This window comes from Portunus trituberculatus, chromosome 2 (genome assembly GCF_017591435.1).
Source record: "Portunus trituberculatus isolate SZX2019 chromosome 2, ASM1759143v1, whole genome shotgun sequence".
In the NCBI taxonomy this organism is placed as follows: Eukaryota; Metazoa; Arthropoda; class Malacostraca; order Decapoda; family Portunidae; genus Portunus; species Portunus trituberculatus.
The window spans coordinates 1,743,219-1,755,493 of record NC_059256.1 but is presented as its reverse complement, the minus strand read 5'-3'; the positions used below and the strand labels follow the sequence as shown (position 1 = coordinate 1,755,493).

Below are 12,275 nucleotides of genomic sequence, written 5' to 3'. Positions count from 1 at the left end.
TTTAAGTGTGAAATGTGTATTTTAGGGTGTTTTAGTGTGAAATGTGACTTATAGAGTGCATTTGAAGAGTGAAAGATGCGTTTTGAGTATATTTTAAGCATGAAATTGAACGTTTTGTGCATGAAATCTGTTTAAACCACTTTTCCACACCTAAACCCAACCCAAACCTCCCCACATACCTCAATGATGCGCGAGTCACTGGGTGAATAATTGAGCCAGGTGGCGCGATCCATCTGCCACTGCCAGGTGACGGCGTCCTGGGTGGTGCCGGGGGGCCGCTGGAGGGCTGTGTCAATGGCAAATATTCCGTCGCTGGGCAGAGTCGGCATCAGCTCCCCAATTAAACACGTTATTTCATACAGCTCCTGGGGACTGCGGGACACTAGCTCAACCTGTTGGGGGCAGAGGGGGCTGTTAGGTGTGGTGTGGTGTGGTGTGGTGGGGGACAGAGGGGCAAGGTTAATGTAAGGTAAGACAAGGTAACGTTAGCCTGCCTCTCTCTCTTTCTCTCTGTCTTTCATCCTCTCCCAGCCCCTCCCAACCACCCCCAGCCCTTCTCAGTCCCTCCCAGACTCTCCCAACTACCCCAGCCCCTCCCAGCCTCTCCCAACCCCCATAAACCTTCCCAGCCTCTCCCAGCCTTTTTCTAACCACCCCCAGCCCTTTCCAGCCTCTCCCAATCCTTCCCAGCCCTTCCTAGCCCCTCCCAACCCTTCCCAGCCTCTCCCAAGCACCCCTAACCCTTCCCAGCCTCTCCCAAGCACCCCTAACCCTTCCCAGCCTCTCCCAAGCACCCCTAACCCTTCCCAGCCTCTCCCAAGCACCCCTAACCCTTCCCAGCCTCTCCCAAGCACCCTAACCCTTCCCAGCCTCTCCCAAGCACCCCTAACCCTTCCCAGCCTCTCCCAAGCACCCCTAACCCTTCCCAGCCTTTCCCAAGCACCCTAACCCTTCCCAGCCTCTCCCAAGCACCCCTAACCCTTCCCAGCCTCTCCCAAGCACCCCTAACCCTTCCCAGCCTCTCCCAGCCTTTCCCAAGCACCCTAACCTTCCTAGCCTCTCCCAATCATCCCTAACCCTTCCCAGCCTCTCCCAACCATCCACAGCTCTTCCCAGCCTCTCCCAGCCCCTCCCAGCCTTTTTTCAAGCACCCTAAGCCCTTCCCAGCCCTCCCCACTCACCTGCTCCCCCGGTGGCTCTGTAGCGTTGGTGAGGAGGTAGCAAAGGGTGTGTGCAATGTTGTTTCTGAGGAGTTCGACGGCAAGGTGTGGACAGTTGCTGCACATCAGAGACAGCATTCGCACCACCATGATGAAAGTTCCACTGCTCAGTACCGGGGGGGACATCACCAGCTGTGGGGTGTAGAAGGGTGTAGCGGTTAATTATTATGTTTTGGGTGTTTTTTTTGGGGGGTTTAAGAGTGTTTTGGAGTGTTTTTGTGGGTAAATGTGTGTTTTTAAAGGGTTTTTGGGATGTTTTTGAGGTTATAAGTGTGTTTTGTGGTGTTTTTGGGGGTGTAAGTGTGTTTTGTTGGAGTTTTCAGGTGTTTTGGGGTGTTTTGAGATATAAGTGAATTTGTGGGGGTTTTGGGGTGTTTTGGGGATAAAAGTGTGTTTTGTAGGTGTTTTGAGATGTTTTGGGTATGTGTGTTTTGTGGGTGTTTTCAGGTGTTTTGGGGGTATAAGTGTGTTTTGTGGGTGTTTTGGGGTGTTTTGGGGTACAAGTGTGTTTTGGGAGTTTTGGGTGTTTTGGGGATATAAGTATGCTTTGTGGGTGTTTGGGGTGTTTTGGGGATGTAAGTGTGTTTGTGGGTGTTTGAGGTGTTTTGGGGTATAAGTGTGTTTTGATGGGGTTTTGGGGTGTTTTGGGGTATAAGTGTGTTTGAGGGGTTTAAGGTGTTTTGGAAGTTTAAGTGTGTTTGGGTGTTTTGAGGATATAAGTGAATTTTGTGGGGTTTGGGTGTTTTGAGGATATAAGTGTGTTTTGTGGGGGTTTTGGGTGTTTTGAGGATATAAGTGTGTTTGTGGGTGTTTTGAGATGTTTTGGGGTATAAGTGTGTTTTGGGGGGTTTAGGGGTGTTTTGGGGTGTAAGTGTGTTTGTGGATGTTTTGGGTGTTTTGGGGGATATAAGTATGCTTTGTGGGTGATTTGTGGGTGTAAGTATGTTTTGTGGGGATTTTGGTGTGTTTTGGGGTGTAAGTGTGTTGGGGGTTTGGAGTGTTTTGGAGTTATAAGTGTGTTCTATGGGTGTTTTGGAGTGTTTTTGTGGTGTTTTGGAGTGTTATTGGGTGTTTTGGAATATTTGAAGTGTTTTTGGGGTGTTTTGGAGCATTTTTGGGGTGTTTTGGAGTGTTTTGGAGTATTTTTGGGTGTTTTGGAGTGTTTTGGGGTGTTTAGGAGTGTTTTGGAGTGCTTTTGAGTGTTTCAGAGTGTTTTTGGAATGCTTTAGTGTTTTGGGATGTTTTGGAGTGTTTTAGTGTGTTTTGGAATGTTTTTGGGGTATTTAAGAGTGTTTAGGGGTGTTTTGGAGTATTTTTGTGTGTTTAGGAGTGTTTTGGGGTGTTTTGGAATGCTTTAGAGTCTTTTAGAGTGTTTTTGGGGTGTTTTGGAGTGTTTTTAGTGTGTTTTGGAGTGTTTTTGGGATGTTTTGGAATGTTTTTATCTCTCTCTCTCTCTCTCTACAGGACACACCCCACACAACCACACCAAGGCTCCACACCACACACCCTCCTCTCTCTCTCTCTCTCTCTCTCTCTCTACTCTGTACAGGACACATCCCACACACACACACACACACACACACACACAACCACACCAAGGCTCCACAGCACCCCTCTCTCTCTCTCTGTGACTGACCAGCTGCTGTGTGTTGGAAAGCAAGCTGTGGCCGGCAATCTCCCTCAGTCTGTTGGGGTCGTTCTGGAAACAGTCCACCAGCCTGCTGTATGCCAGACACACACTCTCCACACACTTCTTGTCACCCTGAAAGTAGTAGTAGTAGTAGTAGTAGTAATAGTAGTAGTAGTAGTAGTAGTAGTAGTAGTACCTTTATTCTAGTTTCAATCACGTTTTTAAGCTTTTTCTCTCTCTCTCTCTCCTTGTAAAGCTTAACTCAAAGCACGATTAACCCCTTCAGTAGCGTGACGTGTTTCCCTATTCCTTGTGGTGACTATTTGGTGACTTTGTACAGCTTCACAAACTCATGTGGGGGATTAAAATGGTGAAGACTGTGGCCATTAATCTTCTGCCCTCCATACACCCTTGCTAATGTCAATAAAATGGTCTAATGGTACACAAAACTCAATTAAAATAGTGAAGACTGTGACCATTAATCTTCTGCCCTCCATACACCCTTGCTAATGTCAATAAAATGGTCTAATGGTGCACAAAACTCAATTAAAATAGTGAAGACTGTGGCCATTAATCTTCTGCCCTCCATACACCCTTGCTAATGTCAATAAAATGGTCTAATGGTGCACAAAACTCAATTAAAATAGTGAAGACTGTGGCCATTAATCTTCTGCCCTCCATACACCCTTGCTAATGTCAATAAAATGGTCTAATGGTACACAAAACTCAATTAAAATAGTGAAGACTGTGGCCATTAATCTTCTGCCCTCCATACACCCTTGCTAATGTCAATAAAATGGTCTAATGGTGCACAAAACTCAATTAAAATAGTGAAGACTGTGGCCATTAATCTTCTGCCCTCCATACACCCTTGCTAATGTCAATAAAATGGTCTAATGGTGCACAAAACTCAATTAAAATAGTGAAGACTGTGGCCATTAATCTTCTGCCCTCCATACACCCTTGCTAATGTCAATAAAATGGTCTAATGGTACACAAAACTCAATTAAAATAGTGAAGACTGTGGCCATTAATCTTCTGCCCTCCATACACCCTTGCTAATGTCAATAAAATGGTCTAATGGTGCACAAAACTCAAGGTAAAAATGTGTCCCAGTACTGAAGGGGCTAAAATAGTGAAGACTCAATCTCTCTCTCTCTAACCTCACCTCACCTCAGCCCACAGCCCACAGCCCACATACCTGAGACGTGAGCCTGGAGGAGAGGAGCTGGAGGGAGTCAGCCACAAATCTAAACTCATCAGCAGTAAGGTTCTGGCAGCAGTTGGCAGTGATGCTGAGGGCGGCTCGCTGGGCTCCCGTTGAGAAGAAGTCAATGTACATCAGACACGCTGCCACACCATTCTGGAACAGTTAGGTTAGGTTAGGTTAGGTTAGGTAAGGTTTTGGGGTGTGTTTAGTTGGGTTTAAGTGTGTGTGTGTAATTCTCTGTCTCTCTCTGTCTATCTCTCCCTCTCAGCCTGGTCATAAAATGTTTCTTACACCATTCAAAAGTCACATTTCACACTCAAAACACACAAAAACACACCTCACACACTCAAAACACACTTTTCATAATTCAAACACACCAAACACATCTTTCACACTTAAAACACAAAAACACACCTCTCACATACTAAAACACACACCTCACACTCAAAACACACCCTAAAACACACAAACACACACTCTCCCAGCCTCTCCCACTCTCCCACACACTCACAACCCCTCTTCTTCTCTCTGTCTGTCTCTTAACACACACACACACACTCCCAGCCTCTCCCACACACTCTCAGCCCCTCTCCTTGTGTCCCTGTCTATCCTTAACACACACACACACTCTCCCAGCCTCTCCCACTCTCCCACAAACTCACAGCCTGCAGTATGGCCTTTGAATGCTTCCTAGACAGCATATCCAGCGCTGTGAGAGACTGCTCGGCGACATCCATGCACTGAATAGCCTGTAGCTTCTCTAGAAAGACCGGAATTGCATCCACGACCACAGCTGATGACCGCGGTAAAGCTTCCATCATGTAGGTGAGGGCGCGGCAGGCGTGATTCATCTGTGGGGTGCAGTACAGGTAAATTAGGAAGGGTTAGTGTGGGGTTAGGAGTGCTGTGGTGAGATTTGTGTGAATTTTGGAGGGTTTTTGTGTGGTTGTGGTGGTAAATTTGGTGTTTTTGAGGGTTTTTGGGTTAGGTTTGGTGTGGTGTGGTGTGGTGTGGTTTGGTGTGGTGTGGTGTTGTAAATGCAGATACAGTGGCAACTCAATACCTGAACATCTTAACAGTCAAACTCTTCAATACTCGAACACAAAAGTTTGATTTAATGCTGAAAAAAAATAAATAAATAAATAAAAAATAGTTGAACATGCAAACAGGTGGTCGTAAACAAAGGCTCCATGGCGGCCCCTCCCTACCCGTCCGCCAGCTGTGACTAGTGCTGCGGCCACCAGGATAACATGACAAAGCCGGTAACTCTTGACGCCTAGATGTGTTGCAAGAGGCATGGGGTGTTTGGAAATTGGCGTAAATGAAGGTTTTAATTGTGGTAAGAAGCTTTAAAGACTAGGGGGCTGCGGAGAGTGGCCCAATACTATTCCTACATAATGGTCTTTGTTTGTGTTAATGAAGTGGTTTGTGTTGTTGACCATTGTGAATACACTTACACAACACAACAATACAGAGAATACTTCAACACACCTTCATCACACACACCACACACACTCACCATTAACACAACACTCACCGCGGCACTGCCTTCACCACACACACCACACTCACCATTAACACAACACTCACCGCGGCACTGCCTTCACCACACACACCACACTCACCATTAACACAACACTCACCACGTCACTGCCTTCACCACACACACCACACTCACCATTAACACAACACTCACCGCGTCACTGCCTTCACCACACACACCACACTCACTCACCATTAACACAACTCACCCCAAAACATTCCCAAAACACCCTCAAATGTACACAAAACACACTAAAATACCTCAAAACACCTAAAATCCCAAAACTCCTCAAACACACTTGATAACGCACAAAACATCCTTACAATACCACAAAACACCCCAAAACATCCTCAAATGCACACAAAACACCCCAAAACACCCCGTCAACTCACCATATCGAAGTTGTGTTCCATCCTGAGCAGATTAATGAGTGCTGGGGTGACCTGTTTGATGGGGAAGCCAGCCAGTGTGTCCTCATTGCCCATCACAAGCAGCTGGCACATCTCTATCACCGCCTGCAGCTGCTCGCTCTCCTCACCACTGGCTTGGAGACCTATCAGTAACTGCTGGGCCTTAGAGCCTGCCATGGGGAACGCTGGGGGTGAGTGGGGCCGCAGTCAGGGGCAGCACGTGGGAAATATGGGGTGATTTTGGGGTGAAATATGATGGTTTTGTGGGTTTTTGGGGGTGTTTTTGAGAGATATTGGTGTTTTGGGTGTTTTGGGGTGAAATATGATGGTTTTGTGGGTTTTGGAGGGTGTTTTGGGGTGTTTTGAGAGATATTGGTGTTTTTAGGGTGTTTTGGGGTGAAATATGATGGTTTTGTGGGTTTTTGTGTTTTGGGGTGTTTTGAGAGATATTGGTGTTTTTGGGTGTTTTGGGGTGAAATATGATGGTTTTGTGGGTTTTGGGTGTTTTGGGGTGTTTTGAGTGTTTTGAGAGATATTGGTGTTTTGGGTGTTTTGTGGTGAAATATGATGGTTTTGTGGGTTTTGGAGGGTGTTTTGGTGTTTTGAGTGTTTTGAGAGATATTGGTGTTTTGGGTGTTTTGTGGTGAAACATGATGGTTTTGTGGGTTTGGAGGGTGTTTTGGGGTGTTTTGAGTGTTTTGAGAGATATTGGTGTTTTGGGGTGTTTGGGGTGAAATATGATAGTTTGTGGGTTTTGGAGGTGTTTGGGTGTTTTGAGTGTTTTGAGAGATATTGGGGTGTTTTGGGGTGAAACATGGTTTGTGGGTGTTTTGGGGTAAAATGTTGTGGGTTTTGGTGAAATATGATGGTTTTGTGGGTGTTTGAGGGTGTAATGTGGTGTTGTTGGGTGTTTTGGGTGTTTTGGAGTGTTTTGGGGTGAAACATGATGGTTTTGTGGGTTTGGAGGGTTTAGGGTGGTGTTTTGGGGTGTTTTCAGTATTTTTAAGAGATATTGGTGTTTTTGGGGTGAAATATAACATTATTTTGGGGTGTCTGGGGCATTTTGGGTGAAAGGTGGTGTTTTTGGGGTGATTGTGGGTCTTTTAGGGGCATTTTGGGGTGAAAAATATTGGTTTAGCATGTTTGGGGTGATTGTGTGTGTTTAGAACCTTGGGGTGAGGTGTGTAGGGGGTGATTGTGGGTTTAGCATTTGGGGTGAAAATATTGGTTTAGGGTGTGTTTGGGGTGTTTGTGGGTGTTTTAGGGCATTTTGGGGTGAAAATATTGGTTTAGGGTGTGTTTGGGGTGTGTGTGGGTATTTTGGGCATTTTGGGGTGAAAATATTGGTTTTGGGTGTGTTTGGGGTGATTGTGGGTGTTTTAGGGACATTTTGGGGTGATGGTGTTGGTTTAGGGTGTGTTTGGGGTGATTGTGGGTGGTTTAGGGTGTTAAATGCTTTTTTTGGGGCATTTTGTTGGGTGAAATGGGGTGGTTTTGTGTACTTTGGGTGTTAAAGGGTGTTTTTGGGGTGTTTAAGGGGGTTTTGTGTGGTTTTAGGGTGTTTTGGGGTGTATATGGTGACATGTGGAGTTTGGGTGAAATTTGGTGTTTTTAGGGATTTTTGGGGTAATTAATGGTATTTTTAGGGATTTTTTTTGTAATTTAGGGTGATTTTAGTGTGGGAGGATGAGATGATATAGGGAAAAATATAAACACACTCACTCTCTCTCTCTCTCTCTCACTCAAAGAATATTACAATAGTGTCAGAAACGCACTCATACACACAAGAACACAGGAAAACCACTCAAAACGCACTCAAACATACATTAACTCAAATGTGTCACAAACACTCTAAAACACACAATTGCAAAACACTCACAAACACTCAAAACGCACTCAAACATACAATAACGCACTCAAATGCCCTCACAAACACTCCAAAACACACTCAAATACAAAATTGCACTCAAAACACTCCCAAACACACTCAAAACACATTCAAACATTCTTCATGCACTCAAAACGTAACCAAACATATAACATAAATGCCCCCAAACACACTCAAACACTCCCCAAAAACACTCAAATACAAAACTGCACTCAAAACGCTCCAAATGCACTCAAACACACCCCAAACACTTCCAAACATACTGAAAACACCCAAATATCCCCAAACACTTCCAAACACACTCAAAACATCCCCAAACACACCCCAAACACACTTAAACACCCCAAACATACCCAAACATTTCCAAACATACTGAAAAGACTCAACATCAAACACACTTAAAACACTCCCAATGACAAACACACCATGCACTCAAAACACTCATCAAAACACCCCAAAGACTCAAACACCCCAATGCACTCAAACACCCCACACACACTCAAACACAAAATACACTCAAACCAATGCACTCAAACACCCAAAATGCACTCAAACACATCCCAAACACTTCCAACATACTGAAAACACAACATTTCAAACACCCCCAAACATACTCAAAACACCCCAAATGCACTCAAAACATCCCCAAACACTTCCAAACACACTGAAAACATTCCCAAATACCCCCACACACATTTAAAACACCCCCAAATGCATTCAAAACACCCAAACACACTCAAAATACCCCCAAATGCACTCAAAACACCCCAAACACACTCAAAACATCCCAAATACACTCAAAACCCACAATGCACTCAAAATCCCCAAATGCACTCAAATTATCCCCAAACATACTCAAAACACCCCAAATGCACTCAAAACACTCCCAAATACACTCAAAACCCTCAAATCAAACACTCAAACACACTCAAACACTCTCAACACACTCAAACCCTCAATGCACTCAAAACACTCAAAACACCCCAAATACTCAAAACATTCCCAACACACTCAAAACCCTCAATGCACTCAAACACCCCAAACACACTCAAAACACCTCCAATGCACTCAAACACTAACACACTCAAAACCCTCAATGCACTCAAACACAACACACTCAAAACACCCCAAACACACTCAAAACATCTCCAAACGCACTCAAAACACACTCACTGATAGAGGAGGACACAGATCTATGGAGGATATGTTGCATTCGTGGCCCCAATGCCCCAAACAGACTGGGAGGCAGGCCCCTGGAAGCTAGCAGAGTCTCCAAACGCCCCATCTCATTCTCCTCACTTTCACTGTCTGTTGGGGCGCCCACGAGACCCGTAATGCCCCCACTCAATCCCCCGCCACTCGCTCCGCTGCTGCTGCCCCCCATCGCTGCAAGAACGGGTCACGGGGCTTAGAAAATTGGGTGTTTTTGTGGTGTTTTTGTGTGGTTTTGAGGTGTTTTTGTGGTTTTTGTTTTGAGGTGTTTGTGTGTTTTGGGGTGTTTTTTGTTTTTGTGTTTTTTGGTGTTTAGTGTGTTTTGTGTGTTTTAGGGTGTTTGGGGTGTTTTGAGATGTTTTACAGTGTTTTAGGGATGTTGGGGTGTTTTGAGGTGTTTAAGGATGTTTTTGGGGTGCTATGTAGTGTTTAAGGATGTTTTTGGTTTTAGTGTGTTTGGGGGTGTTTGAGAGTGTTTGGGGTGTTTAGGTGTTTTGGGGTGTTTCAGGGTGTTTGGGGTGTTTTGGGGTGTTGTGGGGTGTTTAAGGGTGTTTGGGGTTTTTGTGTTTAGGGTGTTTGTGGGTGTGGGTAATTTAGGGTGTTTGGGGTGTTTAAGGGTGTTCTGGGGTGTTTAAGGGTGTTCTGGGTGTTTAAGGGTGTTGTGGGGTGTTTAAGGGTGTTGTGGGTGTGGGGTGTGGGTGTGTGTTGTTCTGGGGTGTTTAAGGGTGTTTGGGGTGTAAGGGTGTGGGGTGTTTAAGGGTGTTGTGGGGTGTTTAAGGGTGTTGTGGGGTGTTTAAGGGTGTTGTGGGGTGTTTGGGTGTGTGTTGTGGGGTGTTTAAGGGTGTAAGGGTGTGTGGGGTGTTTAAGGGTGTTGTGGGGTGTTTAAGGGTGTTGTGGGGTGTTTAAGGGTGTTGTGGGGTGTTTAAGGTTGTGGGTGTTGTGTGGGGGTGTTTAAGGGTGTTGTGTGTTTAAGGGTGTTGTGGGGTGTTTAAGGGTGTTGTGGGGTGTTTAAGGGTGTTGTGGGGTGTTTAAGGGTGTTGTGGGGTGTTTAAGGGTGTTGTGGGGTGTTTAAGGGTGTTGTGGGGTGTTTAAGGGTGTTGTGGGGTGTTTAAGGGTGTTGTGGGGTGTTTAAGGGTGTTGTGGGGTGTTTAAGGGTGTTGTGGGGTGTTTAAGGGTGTTGTGGGGTGTTTAAGGGTGTTGTGGGGTGTTTAAGGGTGTTGTGGGGTGTTTAAGGGTGTTGTGGGGTGTTTAAGGGTGTTGTGGGGTGTTTAAGGGTGTTGTGGGGTGTTTAAGGGTGTTGTGGGGTGTTTAAGGGTGTTGTGGGGTGTTTAAGGGGTGTTGTGGGGTGTTTAAGGGTGTTGTGGGGTGTTTAAGGGTGTTGTGGGGTGTTTAAGGGTGTTGTGGGGTGTTTAAGGGTGTTGTGGGGTGTTTAAGGGTGTTGTGGGGTGTTTAAGGGTGTTGTGGGGTGTTTAAGGGTGTTGTGGGGTGTTTAAGGGTGTTGTGGGGTGTTTAAGGGTGTTGTGGGGTGTTTAAGGGTGTTGTGGGGTGTTTAAGGGTGTTGTGGGGTGTTTAAGGGTGTTGTGGGGTGTTTAAGGGTGTTGTGGGGTGTTTAAGGGTGTTGTGGGGTGTTTAAGGGTGTTGTGGGGTGTTTAAGGGTGTTGTGGGGTGTTTAAGGGTGTTGTGGGGTGTTTAAGGGTGTTGTGGGGTGTAAAGGGTGTGTGGGGTGTTTAAGGGTGTTGTGGGGTGTTTAAGGGTGTTGTGGGGTGGTGTTGTGGGGTGTTTAAGGTGTTGTGGGGTGTTTAAGGGTGTTGTGGGGTGTTTAAGGGTGTTGTGGGGTGTTTAAGGTGTGTGGGGTGTTTAAGGGTGTTGTGGGGTGTTTAAGGGTGTTGTGGGGTGTTTAAGGGTGTTGTGGGGTGTTTAAGGGTGTTGTGGGGTGTTTAAGGGTGTTGTGGGGTGTTGTGGGGTGTTTAAGGGTGTTGTGGGGTGTTTAAGGGTGTTGTGGGGTGTTTAAGGGTGTTGTTACATAACTAACATATAAAAATTTAATATATTTGTTAAGTTAGCAAATAATGTTATGACTCTCTCTCTCTCTCTCTCTCTCTCTCTCTCACAAACACATTCTCTCTCTCTCTCTCTCTCTCTCTCTCTCTCTCTCTCTCTCAGCTTATGTGAGGCTACCCACCCCACCCACCCAGCCAGCCCCTTTCCATCCCCTCCCTTCCCCTCTGCCCCCCCAAATACTCACAGAGGTGGTGAATGGGGGGGAGGGGGAGGGGGGCGACATGCACCAAGTGTTGCCACCCACCTCCAAGTGTCGAGAGTGTGGTGGAGGGGAGGAGGCCGGCGGTGGTGGAGGTGGAGGGGGTGGTGTGGAGGGCGGAGGCTCCCAGCGAGGGGGGCCGGGGTGGCACAGCAACGGGGGAGGCTGTGGACTGCTGTGGGGGTGGCGGAGGGGGCCGGAGGTGGTGGGGGTGTCCTGCGCCCCGTGCCCCGCCCCGTGTGGCCCCGACATGCCCCCGACGGAGGTGCTGCCCCCCAGACCCACCTTGGCACAGCCTCGGTTAGAGTGCTGGCTACTGGGGGTGAGGGGGTGTGGAGGGGGTGAGGGGTGTGGAGGGGTGTGGAGGGGTGGTGGAGGAGTGAAGAGAGGTTATGAGGGGAGATAAAGGTAGAGAGGGGTGTGGAAGGGCAAAAAAGGGGTGTGGAGGGGTGAAGAGTAGTGATGGATGGGTGAAGAGGGGTGTAGAGGGGTGATGGAGGGGTGAAGAGGTGTACAGGATTGTGGAGGGGTGAAGAAGGGTGTGGAGGGGTGAAGAGGGGTGTAGAGGGGTGATGGAGGGGGTGGAGAGGTGTACAGGATTGTGGAGGGGTGAAGAAGGGTGTGGAGGGGTGAAGAAGGGTGTAGAGGGGTGATGGAGGGGTGAAGAAGGGTGTAGAGGGGTGAGAAAGGGGTGAAGAAAGGTTATGAGGGAAGAAAAAGGTAGAGAGGGGTGAGAGAGACAAACGGATGAGTGTGGAGGGGTGAGAAAGGGGTGAGAAGGAGTGTGGAGAGTTGGGAGGGGTGTAGAGGGGTGAAGAAAGGTAGAAAGGGGTGTAGAGAAGCAGGAAAGAAGTGTGGAGGGGTGAAACATAGGGGTGAAGGGTTGTAGAGGGGTGGGGAGG

The 12,275-nt window shown here is 47.0% G+C and overlaps 1 protein-coding gene across 1 annotated transcript in view; it reads right to left on the bottom strand.

The window, feature by feature from the left end:
* LOC123501845 (E3 ubiquitin-protein ligase TRIP12-like) overlaps positions 1-12,275 on the bottom strand; it is a 55,594-nt gene that overhangs the window by 21,459 nt on the left and 21,860 nt on the right. Inside the window, 9 exon segments of the mRNA XM_045250875.1 lie at positions 180-392; positions 1,182-1,352; positions 2,857-2,982; positions 4,052-4,213; positions 4,723-4,911; positions 5,996-6,183; positions 9,075-9,287; positions 11,419-11,544; positions 11,547-11,686. Of these exon segments, the coding sequence (XP_045106810.1) occupies positions 180-392; positions 1,182-1,352; positions 2,857-2,982; positions 4,052-4,213; positions 4,723-4,911; positions 5,996-6,183; positions 9,075-9,287; positions 11,419-11,544; positions 11,547-11,686 (1,528 nt within the window).